Raw genomic sequence first — 21,410 nt, 5'->3', positions numbered from 1 at the left:
TCAGATATCTTTATTACTAATACAGTAATAATAAGAAAAAAAGTGTTGTCACCTAACGTCCTTGGCTTAGGTAAAAACGCTTTAGGCACTTAATACTGTATAAACTTAATATTCTCTGACAGTCCAGACTGACACAGGCAGACAAACAAATTAAAATATGTGAGATGTTATTTCTCACTTGTGTGAGCGAATAAAATGCTGAGTCTGCAAGTTTTGGGGAAGCTAAATAACTGAGGTTTTATTCATTACATAGGAATATTGTGAATCAATAAAAAACCTGGCCAAAACAGCAAATAAACTGGCTGATGAACATATTATTATTACTGAGTGTGCAATAAAAATGATCCCTGGGGATTCTGTCAGTTTGTGGCATCACAACTTATGAATCAGCCCGTCTGTATGGCGGCGGGGGGGGGGGGGGGGGGGGGGTGTTTTACAGCAAAAAAACAGGATTAGATGCTGGTTATTAAAGCGTTTCAAAAGCAAATATTACCTCAATAAGGGAGGGGATCATTTGGTCTTTACTGAACAACTTAGCTGATGTTTTGGGGGAAAACTCTTTGCTGAGTTTGTCTCAGGGCTGAAAAAAATGTCTGTTCTAGATTCACAGCTGCCTTTAAAGAGCGTGTCCTGACAACTGCATCAGAAGCTTTTATTCATGTGCCTCCAAAACCAGACAGGTATAAGTCCCTACAAGAACAACTCAGGCAACATAAAATCAGGATGTATTTAGAAAACTCTGGCAAAGAACGGCTCCCCCTGCGCTAATGGACAACGAATGTCTGAAGTCCATTTATTGGTTTAAGAACCAGTATTAAAGCCCGAAACGCTGATACAGTGCATACTGATGGGAGGATGGGGGTTACGTGGGGTCACATCTTTTTATAAAGCAGTATATTCATTATGTAGTGCACAAATGAATCTGTCAAAACAAGCCTGTCATTTTTAAATCAGCACTGGCGTTTACTAAATAGTTGTTTGGCTACTAAACACCAAAGTGCTTACTGAATTGTGGAATGTGTTTATTGATGCAGACATTGCTGCAATGCAAGTTAGTGTAATTATGGATAACAAAACGGGAAGGTTACATCAATAATTGCTCAGTTAACATGATAATATTGTAGCCAGAATGGTGCGAGCGACCAACAGGAAACTAGGAAATTAAACACTGTGAACTGCAGTCTATTATTGACAGTTGCTAAATGATTGTCATTTAACTCTGCAGTGCCCATGAAAATGGAGAAAGTGTTTTACATTTTCAGTGAAAACCTTCAGCATGGTAATTATGTTCTGCTGTATACAGTCATTTTTTTTAAAATTTGTAATGTTTTTGAATACGCCAGTTCCTAAAATATTAAACTACTGCTGGACTTCAAACCACAGATATGCACATTGTATTTACTTTAACGAATAAAAAAAAATGAAACATCAAATCAGTTAGACTTTAATTAAAACCATACATTGTCCATAAGAAAAGAACAGCATGATTTTGAAAACTATTGAATTTGAGAGAAAATGTCAGATGAACAAGGAAATGTGTACTGTACCTAACTGTGACTACACACTCTAAAATGCATCTCCCCAAATAGCTGAAGTAAAGTATAAAAACAGAACTCCTCTACTGTGAATAGATTGTACTAAACACTGGAGCATCAAGGTCCACACAAACACTTGAATTTATACAGTAGTAGGAAAAATCTGAACTACCTTTCCTATATTTTAGCATGCTAAGCTAGTAAAATTTCTTAACATTTAACTCAAGCAGAAATAAGAATAGCAGAAATGGATGTTTTATTGCTACTTAACTGGTGCACATTAAAAGGATTATCTGTCTGTTTGTTCCTTAAAGACTGCTGAAATGTTCCTTTTTACAAGCGTCTTTTTAGACAACGTACACAAGAGATACATTCAGAGCACCATTGAGTTTTATTTATTTCAGATGAATTTATTACAGTTCAATTCATCTTCTGTAATGTATCACTAGAACGAGTCTCTCTGGGTGTTTGCAGTGGTCACATTTCCTGCTGATTCCATCACTCTCCTCATGTTACCATCTGGGGGGGTAAAAAAAGAAAAGATGAACATGCAGACGGATCAATATGCGACACAACAGAGGCCTAAACTCAGCATAGCAGACAGTGATGATAAGTTACACACTGGGAGCCAACAGGTGGCTGCTGGGATGGAAAAGAGAGTTGAAATATTATCCACATGAGCGGCTGCTGCAGGCGTATCAAGAGCGAATGCGACGTTCACTCGAGCGTTGTCACAGCAGACACATGCATGGGAAGTCGTAGGACTCCCCTTCCAAGACAGCAGGCGTTAAATCTTTCCTCTGACACATTTTACACATGCAGAGATGATGGCTGCTGCATGACTACTGTGAAAAAAAAACTGCTCTGCTTGTGGGGAGGCCCAAAAGATCTGAGGCATTTTGCTCTGGAGCTTTGGCCTCCTGGGTTACTATCATTAAAGTAGTGTTGTGTTACTGCAGAAGGGTATATGATTTACCTGGTTCGGGTACTAGTTCTGCTTGAGCTGCGATCTACAATGATTAGAAATAAAATAGTTTATACTCTATAAGCCCGGAAAAAAACAATAAATAGGAATATCCTCAGATTTAATTTCATAATTATATTCTTAGTCTAACCTTCCACTTTGACTGTGGAGATACCAGCACTGGATGAATACTGGGGCCCTGTAAATGACACCATTATTAAAAATGCAGAATGATAAATCATCTTACGGGGAATTGTAATTATCTAAATAAACACATACCTTGGACGAGCCTGGTGATCTCAGTGATGGATGGTTCTTCGATCCCTTCGATGGTCAACTTGGTGAAAGTGGGCTTTGATTGAACAACTCTCGTGAATTTGGTTACCGGTACATCAGGAACTGCCAAAGAAGACGAGATCCATTGTACAACAAGCCACCATTTTCTTATTAGCTAATATAAAGCAGTAGAATGCACTTAAACTGTACCTTCCTGGACGAACCGAGTGACGGTCCTCTCTAGTTATAACCACAGGAAAAAACAGTTGTTAATGACAGTGAGGGACATAATGGTGATCAAAACACAAGTATGATAATACCAGAATATACATAATTATTACTTACTTAAAAAGGTAAGCGGAATTTCTTGATATTTGTAACCAGAAATGTACTGAAAGAAATGAGGGGGTAAGGATTCATGTCAACTAAATTGTGGAATCAATAGGAAAGCTGCAATTAATACATGTGGGAGGCTAAATGGAAAAATAAAAGATGACTTTTGTGGGTGACGACATCATCTGTTCCATGGGTTTTAGGAATAGACCGAGGGAAATAAATTGTGTGTTTAAACAAAAGTGACAATTAAATCTGTTGACGTTTTGTGGTCAAGTTTTGTTGTACCTTGATTTGTATGTTGGTGATCATCTTCCTCAGCAGACTGAGGAGACTCTGGCTTCCAACGGGGATATCTGGAAGGAAGCATGGTCAGTTTGGGTTTTAATAATTGCAAGGCAATACATTTATAATCACAGAGATGGAAACATTTACCCCCTGGATATAAGATGTGGTTCACAAAATGGATGACACCATTTTTTCCCATTATATCTGATTCTGGGATTTGAAGAGAATTCACTTGCATTGTCTTGTTTGCCTGAGGGATAAAAAGGCCAAAAAAGGTCAAAATGAGGGTTTGCAAACCACAATCAGAGCGGAGAATCAGCGATTTTTGTTTTTTAGGGACTATCCCTTTAAGCACAGCTGAAAGAATGCTGCTGGATGTGAGTGATGGCTGGTCTTGCTCCACTTACGAAGATTACTTTAATGTTGTTGCCCTGGAGAGACTTGAAAAGGTTTGTAACCCCATTTTCCAAACCTCCTCCGATGAAAATCCCTTTGTTGAAGTGATACAGAAGGATGGTTCTGAGGGCAGTTATGTCACCTAAAAACAATTAATAAAAATGACATTAAATAATTAAACTATTTAAAGAAACATGCTAAGAGAAGAAAGAGCACCTACTCTTCAACAAGGTTAAATCACTCTGTGTTAAGCTAGCAAAAGCCTCATCGCTTGGGGCAAACAGGGTGAAATCCCCCTCCTGTTTCAGCAGGTCAGTCATTTCAGCGGCTTCCATCAGGGACAAAAAGATCCTGCAACACAGACAAAGTAAATGCTGGGTTTGGTGACAGAAACATGACAAGAACCTACAGAATGTTGAAAATCTGGCTTTGGATACCAACATTTTTAACTACAGCATATCAGGGGACTTACTTGAACCTCCCGTTCTCCATCAGAATCTCATAGATGGTTTTTTCGGATGGTTTCAGCAGAGTCTTTGTGATGTGAAGGGCTCCATTGATTCCCTCTTTACTGCCCCTGATCAGACAGGAGTTCTCGATGCACACAGCCTGCCGTAATAAATGCCAAGTTAATGCCAAAGCCATCAAACGCCATAGCTGAATTGCATGATGACAAGTGTGGCGGCAAGTAATGGACGGAGCATGTGTTTCCCTGGAGCCTGTCATCGTTTCTGGGCAGGACTTGAGAGGAGCGGACGTACTGTGCGATAGATGAAGACCCTCAAAAGTTTGCCTCCAATTGTCTCCAGATGCTGGCCATTGTACAACTCTCCCAGGACAACTTTATTTTTCAGGATGTGGTTCTCCAGGAGAATCCTGAGCAGCCTCTGATCCTTGGACATGACCTCATCTAAAGAGTTAACAGTGGTTTTATTGGTAACACTATAATATGTAAATGCCTATATTGGCTTTGTAATATTTATTCCTATTGTTAACTTTATACGGAGTTACAAAATGACTTCAGAATCCATTAAAATTCATTCCACTTGTGAGTGGACATGTAAGCCATCATGATTAATGTTGAGGTGGTGGGGAGGGAAAGAAAAGGCTGACTTTCAATGGTTTAATGATTAGACCTACCAGTGAAGGCATCGTTGTGGGGAGCCAGTAAAGTATACTCAGCCTTTGGTCTCATTGCACTAGAAAGGCCCAACTGAGCCACCATGTCACGGAAAGTCGACTGGGAATCTCCCACTAGTTCCATCACTTGCTTAGCTGAAATGGTACAGAAAATATTGAAACCATTGAAATCTGGACTCCATGAAAATTCATATAAATACCTAAAAGGTGAACAATATCCAACCTGAGTCTGGCATGAGCACTTTGTCAATGAGGTGGATGACTCCATTGGTGGTGACAATGTCCTTTTTCAGCACCATCTTGATGCCATTCACAGTTAAGCTTTCGCCATCACAGCCAATTATAACATTGCTGCCCTCCATAGTCTCGTAAGAGGTCCCGCTCATGATGGCCTCGGAGCACTGGACTGAGTCCAGGAGGTGGAAATTAACAAGAGCTGAAAATGAAAACAAGAGAATGTTTCAACCACAGTTGTTTAGGTACAATGTACGAAGGAAACTTTGTTGGTTTGGATTGGACACCAGTCAGTCTCTTGCAAGGGTGACACATAAAATATAATATACTTTTATTCTTTAAGGTTCTTTCTCGAATTACAATACGCGGGGGGGCTATTACAACCTTCCAACCTCAAGATCCTTTGGATCCTGTGGGTCCTTGAGAAGACTTGAGTTTAAAGGTTTTGTTTGTCTTGGAAGGGATATGTTGTCGTAACATATGCAAGCTGTTAGCTAACACTGAAGGAGATGCGTCACGTTGACTGTGTTACACTATAAAGTAGCTGTTTCCTGCCTTCAATTTCAGCCTTCTGGGATCAACAGATTCCAGTTTGTGTTTCTTGCAGAAGTTATGACCTGTGAAGTTTATAACATGAAACACAAAACACTTCTGCTGAAATGGTCAATGATTATCCAACACAACATGTAAACACACAAACTCATGAGTCGCTCAATTTGTTGATGAGTGTGCTATAATGTCTTCGGGCTGCCAAGTTCTAAAGGTCATCTGGTAATCTTTTTGACCGCTTGTTTTACCTTTGAGAGCGCCCTTGTCGCCCCGAAGTCGCTCCAAAACTTCCCGGCCCAAACCCTCGAAGGCCTTGTTGGTGGGGGCGAATAGAGTGTAATGTCCCGGTTGACCCAACTTCTCCAAGACGCCAGCGCTTTGAGCCACGTCCTATATTTTTACCCCAATAAGTGGAATAAGCTTTAATATGCACACAGAAACCACCGAGACTCTTCAAGTCAGTCAAAAATAATTAATCTTCCCCTCTAACCCTGAATGGGCAGGTAATTCATACTCACGCTCAAGGTTGAAAGTTCATCGTCATTTTCGATAACATCCTGGATCGTGTTTCCAACAGCGCCGATAACACGGTCAATCACATGCACGACTCCATTGGTTGCAACCTGGTTGCCGTGGATAATCCTGGCACAGTTGACTGTCACCACCTGCGTGTATCGATCATTACAGCACAAACGAGGGTAACACTACAGTGGAATTACTGCGATAATAAGAGTGAGTGTACCCACCCCGTTGGGGTAATGGTTGATGTAGAGGTCAAGGTCCAGGTTCATCGAAGGGACCGTCATTCCGTTCTTCAGATCTTTGGTTAAAAGACGTTTTTTGGACATGTGATAATGCAGCGCGTTGTAGAGCTCCACGTTCACGTTGCTGACCAGTGCATTTTTCATTGTCTGTTCGGAAAAATTGAGATATTGCAACCACACAAACATGACGTATCGATTCAGTGTTGCCTTGTTCTTGACTCACGTCATCTAAAGAGTCCCAGGCCTCATTAGATGGGGCAAAGAAAGTGTAGGAGCCGGACCCCTCGATCTCCGGCCTTAGCTTGGAAATTTCAGAGTACCTTTGGGTTGATGTGGCTTTCACCACACCCAGAGTGCCGTAGACATCGTCGATTGGGGCCACTGAGACATTACGAAAATAAGAATTATTATATGTCTGTCTGCACGTCAATATATTGCCGTTTTTAAAGTGTGCAGGTAAAAAGAGTTTAATGTGGTCCCACAGCTGCTCGACAGCTGGAGGATGTGACCACATTGTTGCTCTTTATGCAACATACCTGCAGGGCATCCATGCATGCCCTCCAGCTTCATGTACCCGGGGCAGCATTCATAAAGCACCGTCCTGTGAAACACAGCCGTCACCACTGTAAGTATGATCTCAAATAAGCATTAAACAGTAATACTTTCAATAAAGCTGTCAAAGTGTGATTTAATCATTTTTCTTTTTTGCTGAATTGTTTTCTGGCCTCACTCTCAGGCATTCAGTGGTTCCAGATGTCAGCTATTATCTCATCTCATTTCCCAAAGAAACCGTTTAATCCAGCATTGTAAACCAAACCTTAATGGAAGGAGTGCCTGGATTATTTTAGCGAACTACCATTTCAGTAGTAGATTTATATCACCAAGACCTCCACTTTGAAGCTCAATTAGAACTTTATTTGGCATCTACTTGTGCACAGAAACACCAGGATTCTGGCCTGGGGACCTGTTGACACAATGCATGTGGTTTTATGGTCTGTTGAACTAATCTGGAAACAATTTGTATAATTCAGAGAATAGATTGTTGTGATTGTGTTTAGATAAATTAGACACAAATGACGGCGATGCGGTTGATGCTGTTTAGGATAAACATGCAGGAAGTATAGTCTTCCCCAGGCCTGCAGAGGATAGTAAAACTCTGAGTATTCAAATAAAAGGGTTCCTACCACCCCAGTCAGTCAACTTAAACACCCCTAAAAGGTGTTATTTCCATTTTCCAGCACTTGCACACATTTTTGACATTTCACCTCAAATGGTCTAACATCCGTGCACCACTGAAAAGCCTCCAAAGGATTATTGTTCTTTTCAGACAGAGCAGAGGCAGATGGAGGCATCTGGGCCGTGGCTAACTACACCCCCCACCCACCTACCCCACCGCCCTAACAACAGCTGTATCCAAATGGAGGTTGAATGGGGTTGGAGGGATTGCGATGAGATCAACTGGGTCCCACTGGAGCAGAGTCAGCAGAACCATTGCTCCACTGCCCTCCCACATTGAGGGTTTGTGTCTGGCCATGTCATTGGAAACATTTGACTCGTCAGCGCCTTCATAAAATCAGGTTTTCCACTTAGAATTATGGCAACTTGGTTTCAATTATATAATGAACTTGTAAGCAAGATTGATTGATCTTAACCCCCCCCCCCCCCCCCCAAAAAAAACAACTTTGTTCATATAATCTGGAATGTTATATCCTCATTTATACAAGCACATGTGGGCGTTAATCACGTAATCCAGTATCCTCGACTCAGCTCTCTTATGATTGATTCTACGGTCATATATATGAGCTGTGTGCATTCATGATTAATAGTCTGTTTACGCAAGTTACACTTGGGAAGATAAATTTCTGTATGAGAGGGAGACAGTCTGTACTGTTGGCATGTCTCAACACAAAAGTGCTGAGCGCGCTGAAACAATGGCAGAAAAAAAAGAGCTGGTCCAGAAAGATTGGGGTTGAGCATTTTTCCATGCATTCACATCATTTCCTGAAACCAGTGGTTCACCACTGTGGCGTTCACTGACAAAAGTCTTTCTGAGTTAGGAAAACCAGAGGCCTGAACTGGGTTTTTAGAGGTTTCCATATGTTAGTTTTTCCTTAATTATTAACATCATATGTTTCACTGAAAGCACCACACGTTAGACACAAAAAGATTCAAATAAAAAACACGAATGCATCTAAAACATTGAAAATTGTGGCTAATTATAACGTTTGTTCTTCCTTTCGAATAAGCCAAATGAAATGAAAAAACAACAGACTTACGCTTTTCTTCCACAGATGGACTTATTGTACCAGTTACGACAGGTACTAAAGTACTTCTTGGTTCCCATGACTTGCTGAAGCGCACAGACATTTGGTCTGAGGGACAAAAGCAAGATGAACAAATTATAATTATGCAAAATAGGTAAGCTTACAGGAAAATAAGAAAAAAATAAGTGCATCCATTCAAATGAGGTACCAAAAACATACCCTCATCCCAAGAATAAATACAAAATCCAAATAATAATTAGGTAAGTGTAAAATATTTGTGAGCTTACCCTTCTTTCCTTGCCCTGATGCGACTGTGGGCAACTATTTTATCATAAGCTGATGAGTCGGCCTTGTCAAACACGGAAAGCACAAAGAGTGCAAAAGCAGCTATGAAAAAGAGCTTCATCTCTTATTTCTCAGCTACACTCTCAGTCTCAGAGTAACGGGACAAGACCCAGAGGGGGAGTTTTTATAGTTCGCACCCACCACTCAAGGAGGATCGCAGCATCTTGTGAGTACAGCGGACCACCCAATGCCTCCTGGAACCCTCACTCTGCATACATTACATCACACTGCAACATTGACATTCTCCTACAACTCATTAGGGTTATATATACAGTATGCACATTTTGTTTAACTTACTTTCAAAATATTTTTACTTTTCACTGTGAAAAATTAAAGAATTTCCATATCATTTACATGCAGCTTTAAATATGTAAGATGTGCCTTTTGATATATATACTGTATGTGTGTGTGTGTGTGTGTGTGGGTGTGTGTATAAAATGTTGCATAACTCAGATTTGATTGTACTTCTAATTAGCCATGGCCTTATTTGATGAATAACTGATTATTTGTGTTATTATGCACATCATCAGACTGTGTAAATATTCATTTGAAAGTTCGAGAGGCTTTACAGCTGGAGAGGGAACCAGTCCAGCTATGAGGATCAAACAAATGTCAAACATACAGATATTTCAGGATGTATATGTTGCTCCACCCAGTGGTAGGAGGGAGGCCAAACTCATAGTCCCCCCGGCATTCATAATTCTCTGATAAGGAGACGAGCCAACAGTCAGACACCTCCATCACAATGTCCAAACTCTGATGCGTGTGGGACCCATAAAGTTGTATTTCTTGTGTGTACTTGTTGTTCTAAATCACTTTGGATTAATCATCCAGCTATATCACACAAATCATTCTTGATGTTCAGCCCCATAACTAAAACAAATAAAATAATACAAATAAAATGACAAACAATGTAGAGCATCCAAAATGCACATTTGATCATTTGGGCTAAATGCTAGTGCACCAATTATACACTTAAATATTGAAATTAGACACATTTAAACTATTGGAAAACAAGCTGTTCAGCAAGCCATATTTCCATTTTAGGGCAACACTTTCAGAGCAGCTGGATATCATGAACTCTATTAGGCAAGAGCTTTAGAAAATAATTTAAGCTTCCGGCCTTTTCATTTCTACTAAAACCCCACAGTCTGGATAACATTAACTTAAGAATCCCAACTTTACAATTGTCGGCCAATTTCCAAATGAAAAACACGTGGAACTAATGTTTCTTGTGAACTGACAAAAGTGTCAATGAAATGCATCATGGCTTTTCAGTTTGTCTGAGTCAGTGACTCTCATACTGCATCAACTGGAGTCACTGATCAAAAAAAGGTTTTGGGTCTCTTGCATTTCCCAGAAGCTCTTTAAAGTGGTTATAGGCTGGAAACAAAAGTGACATTGATTCCCGTCAAATGGGATCTTATATATAATGCAAACGCGTGTTTAAGGACATGTGACTTCATCTCTGCTGCCATGGTAGCGGAGGCTGCCAAACTCGATGCACCGATGGTGGATTTCATTTACAGATGGTGAGGACAAGATTCCAAACATCTATCTAAAATATGTATTTGGCTGATTATGATCACTTAAAGACCCACAGCTGCAAGCATGTAGTCTGACGATTTTAATTCGATTTAATTGCTTCATGTCATTCGAACTGCTATTCCCCTCATTTAACGCTAGAGGGCGAAAATAGCAGCTTTTTTCAATGAACGTTGTCTAGCGGTAACTGGGTCTTCTTTCCTGTTTAATATTCAGGGACAAATATCAATGTAATTTAATTGTTTTAGTCGTAGATACAGGTTATAATAATAATAATAATAATGACGCATTTATGTATAATAATGATAGTAAACTAAATTTATTGCACAGGCACACGTCGTGCTTCCTAAAGGCTAAAAACTGGGAGTGGGGGGGATTTGGCAGCGTTGTTTTATTTATTTTCCACTGTATTTACTGCGTTCTCTGTACAAAAGACCATAAGGTATACAAATGTGTTGTGGGAATGTGTTTCAAAATAAAAGATTCTGTTTCAGCACGGGGGGGGGGGGGGGGGGGGGGTCTTGTAACGATCTTGTAAAGATTTATTGGTGTTCTTTTTTAAAAAAACAAACAAATGTATGCATGGACTCACATGATTGCCTGTACGTGCACGTGTGAGTAATAAACAAAGAAAAATACACCATTTGAAATTCGGGTTTTTATTCGATTAGAAGAGACTGTAATTAGTTCACAGAGCACAGTGTACATTAATGAGCACATCATAAGATATAAGATGACTAACGCATGCGAGGTATAGATATAGCCTGTCTGAAAACACATGATTGGTGTTCAATATGACTTGTTGGCTTCAAATAGGAAGCTTAAATATATACCGGTAGATATAAACCTAAGTCATTAGGGATGTCTTTCAGGTTTGTTTTGATCAAGCATTCACTATACTTTGAATATATGTTAAGGACTGGGTTAAGGCTAGGAGTTTTAATATTTTTGGGGACCGCTTTCCACTTTCTGGCCAAGCTGCATGGAAAAAAGTTCAATTTCCCGAATGTTGCTCTCCACTTTCTGTAAGATGTCCTCGATCTCCTTGGGCTGATGTTGTTCCTGGTCTTCTTTGGCAGAAGCGGATGCATCCTGCACCGGTGGGGAAGAGATTTCATCACATTCCTGGGAGGAAGTTTTGCTTTGTCTCGAGAGCTGGTCAAAATCAAACACCTCTTTCTGCCGTTTCCGGTGCATTTGTCCTTTCTTCCTGGACGTAGGACCAGAATCACTGACTTCCTTCTGAGAGAAGGTGGTGGTGTGAGCGGCTGTGCTCTCTGCGGGTGCAGAGGTGGTCCCGTCTATGTCTGGTTTCTGCATGGGTGCATCATTGGGTAATAGCGGTGAATATTTAAATGAGTTTCCAGGATAAGCCAAGGTGGAGCTGGCCACTTTGCTTGAAACTCCACCTCTGCGTTTACTCTTCATCATTCCCAGGACTTCATAGCGGAAGCTGGAGATGTCCTGCTTCAGCTCCTATGTTGAGGGATGGAAATGAGACGGCAGCAGTGATTAGACCACAATAAAATGGCTATTTCAAAGTAAAATATTCGAGGGAACACCTTGAAATTCTCTTCCGTCAGGCTTCTCTCAGTTTTGCCATCTCGGATCATCGCAGCTACATATCGCTTTACAAGGTTCTTCAAGACTTCCTAAAAAAATAAACACAACTGCCAGTGATTCACCTGTAGAAAACATACACTAACAAATTTCAATAAACAAATACCTGATATTCGTGGTTTAATCTCACATTTTCAGCCGCACGTCTCTGAAATGAAGGAATAAGGTAACAGTGTTACATCATTAGTATTTACAACTCTGAACTAAATAAACCATCACTTACCCCTAAAGTTTCAAAGGTTTCGAGCCTCTTAACACTCTGCCTCTTCAGCAAATGTTTCTTTATCCATGCAAAAAGGTAATAAACAGATTTTGGACTGGGTATTATATTAAATGGTGACGGTAAAGTCCCCCCTTCTTCAAAATAGCTCATCCACAGTTTTGTTCTTGCAAATTTCCACTCAATATCCGCATGGTCCTATAAAGCAAAGCAAATTTTATTTATCCAAAACCAAAATGCAGGGGGAGGTAATGTGGTAAAGCGGTACCACTCACAGCAATATGCTGGTAGGAGTTGTTCATCATTGCAATTAGCATGTTCAGAAGCACGACAAGGGAGATGATATTATACGTGCCAAACATGGTAGAGCCCACAAACTCAGTGAATTCATGTTCTGGTTCCACATTAGTCACATAGAGGGAAATCAGGCCAAATATGGACCAAAATAAGGACTGCAGTGTCTCAAAGAGCCTGAGAAGGACACAACCATGTATCACAAAGAGTGGAAAGCACATAATAATTAATTACTTAGAACCAGTTTTGCTGCGGCTAATCTATTAGCCTGAACTTACGTTGAGAAGGCATTGTTCTGCTGATTACACCGAATACCTTTGCAGTTGTTACTCCCCTCGGTTTCATAATAAAAGTAGAGCTGGTTGAGCCCATTGGCAAAGGCTAACAGCACCAGCCAGTAGATGAAAAGGAACTTAAGGATGTCCAAGAGCATGCGGCCCAGTGAGATCTGCAGTGGGCCCAGATGTGAATTGGCAGTGAAGAGGCAGATGAGCCGCAGCGAGCTAAAGATGTTGGCAATGGCAAACAAAGACTCTGCCACCAAGGTGGGGTGCCACATTTCCCAGTTGCATCTGGGTTTCTGCGCACTGTACTGTGAAACAAAACACATTGTGCAGTTATTTTGAATACATAAATTCATGCACAAACACAATTGACATATAACTCTCCCTTCGAAGTGGTATAGTACCTTCACATAGGCAAGGATCTTCAGAGAAATGGTTGCAATATACAGAGAATTCATGATGAAGTCCATTAGGTTCCACCAGTCATCTATGTAGCCTTGGAAGCCACTGTCCCACATTTGCTTTATCTCATTCCAAATAAAACCTGATACCAGACAGAGCAAAACGAGTCAGATTTGCAAATGGAAAACCACCACCATCATCATCCTCATCCTCATCATCATCAGGAAACAGACTGGACAAACACTCAATGAGTGGTGGGAACAGCTGTTTACAGTCATGATCGCAGCCTGTTTATCAGTGCTCAGATGTTTGTTACTGGTGTACAAATGGCCGGACTTGTTGTGGTTCGTTTATAGCATGAGTGTGCTGCAGATTACCGAGGACCCAGGGCAGGATCATCCATTCCACAGTGGTGGGAGGGGGGCCCTGCAAGTTGGGCAGGGGAGAGGCTATGTGCTGTGAGGCCAAGAAGAGCAGGAAGAGGAAAGTCAGGTAGGAGGCAGTGTGACAGATGAACTTGATGAAGGGCTTACGGATGAACAAGCCATAGCGACTCTTTGGGGAGATCAGGTAGCCGATGGACAGCAGCGGAAAGATAAGGCCGATGAAGATGCATGTGAGGAGCTTTACTGCCCAGTGGCGCCTCCTCCAGCCCGGGAACTCATCGTACCACCGAGATGCCAACAGTTGCTGACAGTTGGGCTGAGCAACAAACTGAGTGAAAGAGAAAGACAAATCTGGCCAAAATTAGAGACGTAACATAAGAAAGCAACTACAAGACAACAAATCTTTTTCATGCCTGTAAATAAGGATATCTGTTTCCCATTAACATCTGGAGATCTGTTGTAAGCGTCAGTTGGACGACTGCAGATGTGGATGGATGTTAATTCAACTGTAACCACGTTAGTACCAAATGGATTCCCATCACAGTATGCATCGATTTGTTGCAGATGAGCTCATCTGTCAGCGCAGAATCTGACATTTTTAATGTTTCCTGCCACTCCTCCCTTGTTGTGGTGTGACTGGTGACAGAAGGTGGCGTCGGGTGGGATCAGATGTTGTCTGAGGACCATCCTGGAACGTAATATCTCAAAATCCTTTCCGTCCCTTATTTGAGGCTTCAAAAACCAGAATGAATTGCACCTTAACGCACTAGATTCGGCTTCTTTTTAGCTAATTCTGTGTTAGTAATGAAGAAAACAATAATTTTATGAATGCACTTTAGAAGAAACCACATTTATCACCCATTAAAACGTTGAACGGCCAAGCATAAGCGGGAAGGCGATAGCATTCTTTGCACCACCACATCCCAAACATGCACTTTGACAAGCTCTTACAGGTCACTGGGGAGCGTCCCATTATAACTTAACAGTTCTGCGAAGTTTTAAGACTTTTTCTTCAGACCTTTCATTTGCAAAGGTGAGGACACCACAGACCAGTTGATAAGATCAGCTCTGCTGGAAAAGCAAGGTGACTCTATAAAATAAAACAATGCTTGATTTGAAATTGGTAAAGAAATGTTAAATGTGGGCTGTACATAAGTTATATTGCTTTCTTAAATGGAAGTCTCTGTTTCTAACTAATTTTACTGCAGTCTGACTGTACACAAACTGGAACAAACTGGTATAAAAGTCAATTGGTGCAAAGGTGCAGAGTGAGAAATATGATTATAGTTTAGTACAATGTAGAGTTTTAAAAAATCCTACTGTATAATTTTATAGTGTTTCCAAAAAATGACTGAACACTGACAATATTAAGTGGATAGATGTCCCCGAGAAGACAATGAGGCTGTAAAATGGTCCCTCCCTAATAAAAATATTATCAGTTTTTATCTGAGGGAAATGACCAACACTTATTCCATCATTATGGCCAATTATCCATTTCTCCTGGGGCTGTCTGAAAGCGTGACTGTAATGCATCGCTAAAAGCCATCCTGTCAATTACATGTTGTTCCAGCCTCCCAGAGGAGATCTCCACCCATTTAAGACGTTTACAGCTTTCTTTTAATGTTCTCGCACTTCTGCTCCTAATGCACTAAAATGGGTCTTTGAAGAAAAGACACACAACAACACACCACGTCATAGTAGCCAACAGAAGTCAGCTCGTACCTCTTTCTGGCTGTATTTGATGGCCAGCTTCAGTCGGGCCAGGTCGTTGGTGTTCTCATCCATCAGAGGGTTGATGTCATCGCGGTAGTTGAGGATAATCTCCAGCTCCTTGGAGCTCCGGGTCTGGTCCAAGAGGTCCTTTGCAAATTGTTTACACATGCGAGAGAGCTCTTCGTACTCCGACTTGAACTCGTTCTCCACCGTGCTGAGCTCCTTCAGCTCCCAGCTCAGCTTAAAAGCCGTGAGGAAAGGATCCTCGCTGGAGAGGGCGATGAGCGACGGGCTGGCGAGGGCCTTGTAGATGTTGAGGCGGGAGCGCGAGTGCCGGAGGCTGTCCACGTCTGAGCAGGACACGCACTCCATGCAGTTGCAGTGCACGGCGTGAGGCTGGGGTATGGAGACGCCTCGCTGGAGGAGCAGCTTGATGATCTCGTAGTTGTTGGTGTGAGCCGCGAGGATGATCGGGGTGATATCTGGGGTGAAATCTGAAAACTGTCTATCCAGCAGAACCGGCAGCACCTTTTCCAGGGACACACAAAGAAATTCAGCTAAGGAAACCGAGCTGTCAGGAATCTCTGTGTAAAATAGGTTTAAACTACCTGTTTTTCCCCTCTTGGCTTCTTGTGGTTGAGGAGCAGCTCCACGGCACCCACCACTTGTTTCCGGATGGCGTGCAACAGGGCATCTCCCACGTAGACATTATAGCTGAGCAGCAGCTCAATGATCTCCAGGTTCTCATTTTCAATGGCGATGAGCAGGGCCGTGCGCCCCAGAGGGTCGATGCAGTTGATGTTGATCCTGAAATAGATCTCAGCCTCTTCTAAGGCCTGTTTCACACTGGAATAGTCCCCCTTCTCGACGGCCCCCAGGTAGGCCCTCTCCAGGGCAGAGAGCTCGGATTCAGCCCTAATGATCCGCAAAGCGATGCGATCTCTGTAGGAGGAGTTGTTGGATTTCCTGTAGTACAGCTGGGACATGGTGGCTACAGACAGACAACACAGGACAATCGTCTGAGTTGATCTTTGAGGCGAGACAAAGAGTTTGACACGTATCAGAAAACAAAACAAACCCAACTCACCTTCTGAGGTGGGATTTCGAATCAGATAGGAAACCAGCGTGGCCGAGACTTCGTCCTATCCCTGAAGTGTCCACAGGAAAGAACGAATCTGTCATGAGATCCTCTGCCCACCCTTTTTCTCCCTCTCTCTCTCTCTCTCTCTGGGCCATTTAGGATAAACTACTGACCCGCGCATTTTCCGGAAAAACACGTGTCCGCAACAGCGACAACGTGCACAAACACCATTCAAAAACACCCTCTTTTGTTCTGCGATGTTGTGGCCCAAATAAAAGCTTTTTTACTTTTCTTTTTTTCCAGAGGAAATGACAGCTACGACATAGAATACATAATACCAGTTTATTGTGGGTTACATAAGGTAAACATCAATCTGGTTCTGCCAGGAGAAACAAATATGGTTCGATGTATGTGGTCAACCTGATTACAACAATATGATTTATTAAGGCTACAATGTGGCACCAGTGTAAGAGTCCATCATGTGTTCCAGAAACTTGTACCATAACCAAATAATGTTCACAATCCTCTGGGTTAACAAGGAAAGCCTTAAATGGACTGAAAACCTCCCAGTAATTACGTGCACATCCTTTCCCCATTAAGCTTTCAGACACTGCTGCAATTACTGTGGCTTGGTAAACAACTATTCAAGATCTTTGTATGTATGTCTTTCTATAATGTGACTCAGTCACTTAGAAACCCTTTTAATGTCCATTACATGTGTGAGTGTTGTTTCCTCCATTTGGTCCAAAGAAGGAGACGTTTGTCAATGACTGCTTCATGTTTTTAATTTGGATCCTATGAAATGATAAAGAATGGAACAATTTTGTAATCTGGAACTTTATATCAGAAAATAAGTTTTTATTGGATTAGAGGTGATCTAATCAAAGAAATAATAAAATAAAAATAAAAAAAATAATCATTGACCGCTGATTTAAAGATTTGTTGTGTAATGGTTTCAATTGTTCAGGTTTTAGTTTTGAGTCAAATTGCGGCAGGAACTGCGCATTCACATCCAGCGCGTCCTCCTTCATCTTCTGGCCTTGGCAAATGTGCGTTTTCTTGCAGATTGTGTGCGTGTGAGACAGCGTGTGCGTTCCCTTCTCCCTGAATCAACAGGATGTCTCACTTACAGGACTTGTGGTCGTTACAATCATCTCCAGAGCTATTATCTCATCACGCTCATTGCAGGGCATCTGTGAGCCAATCTGGTTTGTGCACTTGCTAATATGATTACACCAGCACCATCTTATCTGGCAGCACAGCGGGGAGGGGGGGGCGTTTCAAGACCAAATCCAATACTGGTTATTTTTCATATGTTGCGCATGCAGCGCAACCTTCTATTCAGATCCTACTGAACTACATTTGCACGACATGGAAAAATGCCCATTGTTTAGCGTTTGGTAGCTCTGCTAGCAATTACCTTTTGACAGTTGCCCAATCACTTGCAACTGCATGAGCTAAAACAGCCGCTGGCCATATACTAGGTGCAACAGCAGCTGCTGCATTTCCATTTATAGTCCCGTGTTGAGTTTTAGTAATACAGCTGCTGCATGGTTTGCTGCTTGTTTCTACCCGGAGGAGAGCTGGAACTTTGACAAGAATAACAGGGTCTTTATAAATACCTGTTTATGTTAAACTGGCTGCCAGTACAGCTGTCTCGGCCATCAAAGCCAGTGGCGCGGGACTGGTTTATGTACTGTCGTTTTATTGTGTACAGGATAGATCAGATTTGCATCGTAGCTTAAAGGTACATAATCCGTATGAAAATACTTTATCTCCGAATGCAGAATGTTTTAGCCATGAAAGTGTCACAGAGCGGTGAGAAATACTGAAACCTGAGACTTGGTCACCACTGGAGGGCAGACCCATTTCAGTGAGCAGATGCCACAGCTCCATTTCTGTTCAGTTAATTACAAGAAAACTGAAGAAAGAAGAAGAAAACATCCAACAAAAGTCAATGTTCACTGAGGCTTAGCAAATCTGGGCCAAATGTTTGTTACTACAGACCCCCCTGACCTACTTCCAGCATGGTGATAACTGCTTTCCCTTAAATATGCAAAGACTCTCTTTTTCCTTTACCAGTACTTGGTGTTTGTGTCTTTAATTTTTTACGATAAAAAACATACGCACACTTTGAAAAGTAAGAATTCTCACCAAAAACCTTCTCGCTTAAGTTGCAGCGGTGAGGCCTGAAAGCAATTCCTGCAGACATTTCCAGGATTTAGTATAAACTGGGGAGAAAGTCTGTTCTAAAATATTTAAGAGGCACCATAACAGAGCTTGAGCTGGGGTTAATAACAATGATTTCAACTGAGATCAAATACATTTTCATTTTTCAATGCACCTTTTCTGAGCCACGAGAGGCTAAAACACTAATAATAAAAACATCTGACCCTTTTAAAGTCACTATTGTTACATGTACTGAGTCCTACGTTCTGTCAATTAGACTATGTGTCGGCCAGGTTTTGACCTTGTGCGTCAGCCAGCGGCTCTGTGACAGCATCATGAACTGGATCATTAGATCTGGTAAGAAACGTGTCAGTTTGAACCTCCGCTGACCCGTCGAATCAAGCTTGAACTATAAAATTAGTGTCTGGAATAATTATTTTAATGGTCATTTTATGCCATTTCCATGTAATCAGACTTGATAGTAAGATTCCTCTTTATTACTCCAATGATATGATGGAAGAAATAACAGGAATTAAAAGCCAGTGATGCTCCCCAATTTTAAATTTAAGAAAGAACAAGCTACCATGAAAGTCTTATTTTGTTGTCTAATCATTAGCTTCTGGCAAAGACACTGAATTTATGATGGATTACACTGGCTCTGACCTTTATCTACAACTGAAACTCAATAAATCTATTTTTTCCCCTTCAGAATGATGTAGTTTGACGTGCTGTAGATTGTCTTCCAGGACTCAGCGGGAATCAGCAGGCGATGATGTCCGGAGGTTATAGGTTCTGTTTGTGTCTGCAGGTGTATTTACCAAACTCTGGGCAACATCCCATCATCTGACACAAGTCAGCGTGAGTCTGTCAGTTTATGTACAGGTGCTTATTAGAGTTGTCAGAGGGAGGCATGTGTGTGTGTGTGTGTGTGTGTGTGTGTGTGTTTTCTTGTACTTGCCACATACCTAATAACAAAATACTCACTCTCCAAGCAAAGTGAGGACATTTTGACTGGTCTTCACAACTTAAAAGGGCTGTTAGGACTCAGGTGAGGTTGGAGTTGGGTGTAGGTGAGGGTTAGGGAGTAATTCGGGATGGTTGGGGTGAATATCTTATGTCTATGCAAGTCCTCACAAAGATAGAAGTGCAGGTATGAATGTGTGTGAGTGGGTGGGGTGGGTGCGGGGGTTGGTCACGGCTGAAACTTCCAACATAAAAAGCACCTTGTTACAACAGTTAACTCTGACAGATGACAGCTGACTTTAGCGACTTGCGAGTAATGGAAAGATTAAGTCAATTACAGCCTGGCGGGGGGACTTCGAAATATTTCAGACATCCTACAGAACGGCAGAACAATAGGAGCACACACGGACACACGAGGCCGTCAGTTTTATCGTGTCAGAGTAAATCTAATCAAATACATTCTGAAATGCACTTGCTTCCTTTGTGGGGAGATTACTCTTGATATTAAAACAATAACGGTGGATTCGAGCGCGTGAGGAGGCCTTTTAATGCTGTTTTATGTTTTACGATATTGTTGCTGATTTATTCAGCAACTGCAGATCAAGCAAAGCAGGGAGAATGCTTTTCAGCTAATGGAGGCAGAATTAAAGTCCCTCTTCATGAAGGAATGCATCATTCATTTTAATAGAACAATGTGGAGAGCATCGCCAGGCGTGTTATTTTTATTGCATCTGCTTCTTATTTATATGTGTGATTTCCTCAAGAAAAAGACAAAAACAACAAAAAAACACATTTCCCCTGGGGGTCATAAGCAATTTGCACTCTTGTTTTCTAATAATCCCAACAGAAATCTCTCAATCAAATTTTTTCCTGTTGATAATGTGACAGCCCGCCGATGTCCCACAGTGTCTCTCACCAGGTTTCTCCACTTATTTCTCCTTGTGCAGCATAAATGAGCTCGGTCTGCAGGGTAGCGTGCATGCTAAGTGTCTTATAGCCTCAAAACTAATCAGGAATAGGAAGGCTTTAGCCGGGGCATCTGGCTAAAGTCCAATTAAACCATGCACCCTTTGGCCTCTGGGTGACCACTCCTCTGTAGGAAGCTCGGGAATTTCATTTTTTAAATAAAAATTTAAAGCCTGAAGCACAAATTGCAATTTTCTGTTAAGGACGGATGGTTAAACATCTGCTGAGCTTTAATTGCGCCCTCAGCTGCTGCCACGTCATTTAGGATAGAATAGTGAAAACCATTTTGACACTAGACTGGGGGCCCACAATGGCTTGCCCTCTTAGAGGGTTGTGAGCAGAGCATTCCATTCAGTACTTTAATAGTCTTTAAAATTACATTGTGCCTTTAAAGGCCCAACAGTCTCCCACAATCAACCATTATAGATAGATGGATTTATAGTATTTTAATCTCATGTCTTGTCATGTTTTGATAAATGTGTATTATTGAGTCAGGTGCGTCACAGATAAGGATTCTTGTCCTAGTTCTTAGAACCTCTTGTTTCCTGTTGGGCCCTTTTCCTCTATTTTGGTCATATATCTTTTTTGTGAAGCAGAAGAATGAACCTATTTGTTAAGAGCGTGCTCTAAATAACCTGGGCCTGTTTTCTAAGAAGTGCTATCGCTTTATCACTTTACA

At 41.5% G+C, this 21,410-nt stretch overlaps 2 protein-coding genes across 2 annotated transcripts; both read right to left on the bottom strand.

The window, feature by feature from the left end:
• Positions 1–1,421: 1,421 nt before the first annotated feature.
• postnb (periostin, osteoblast specific factor b) lies at positions 1,422–9,169 on the bottom strand. The gene is made up of 21 exons (XM_057048789.1): positions 9,031–9,169; positions 8,756–8,851; positions 7,016–7,080; positions 6,703–6,860; positions 6,462–6,626; positions 6,234–6,380; positions 5,964–6,105; positions 5,156–5,368; positions 4,933–5,067; positions 4,554–4,702; positions 4,265–4,401; positions 4,013–4,143; positions 3,804–3,934; positions 3,544–3,646; positions 3,397–3,464; positions 3,121–3,166; positions 2,986–3,015; positions 2,779–2,898; positions 2,651–2,698; positions 2,512–2,545; positions 1,422–2,054 (listed from the first exon to the last, which is right to left on the bottom strand). The coding sequence occupies exons 1-21, from the start codon at positions 9,147–9,149 to the stop codon at positions 2,048–2,050; spliced, it is 2,244 nt and encodes a 747-aa protein (XP_056904769.1). The 5' UTR covers positions 9,150–9,169; the 3' UTR covers positions 1,422–2,047.
• A 2,107-nt stretch (positions 9,170–11,276) lies between these two features.
• trpc4b (transient receptor potential cation channel, subfamily C, member 4b) lies at positions 11,277–17,425 on the bottom strand. Its single transcript, XM_057048781.1, has 11 exons — positions 16,640–17,425; positions 16,161–16,543; positions 15,562–16,080; positions 13,831–14,167; positions 13,456–13,595; positions 13,046–13,359; positions 12,749–12,944; positions 12,477–12,671; positions 12,360–12,401; positions 12,196–12,285; positions 11,277–12,109 (listed from the first exon to the last, which is right to left on the bottom strand). The coding sequence occupies exons 2-11, from the start codon at positions 16,536–16,538 to the stop codon at positions 11,573–11,575; spliced, it is 2,748 nt and encodes a 915-aa protein (XP_056904761.1). The 5' UTR covers positions 16,539–16,543; positions 16,640–17,425; the 3' UTR covers positions 11,277–11,572.
• Positions 17,426–21,410: the final 3,985 nt, after the last annotated feature.

Source organism: Takifugu flavidus, chromosome 12 (assembly GCF_003711565.1).
Source record: "Takifugu flavidus isolate HTHZ2018 chromosome 12, ASM371156v2, whole genome shotgun sequence".
Taxonomy (NCBI): Eukaryota; Metazoa; Chordata; class Actinopteri; order Tetraodontiformes; family Tetraodontidae; genus Takifugu; species Takifugu flavidus.
Note: the sequence above shows the minus strand (reverse complement) of the source record. Positions and strands in the feature narration are given on the sequence as shown.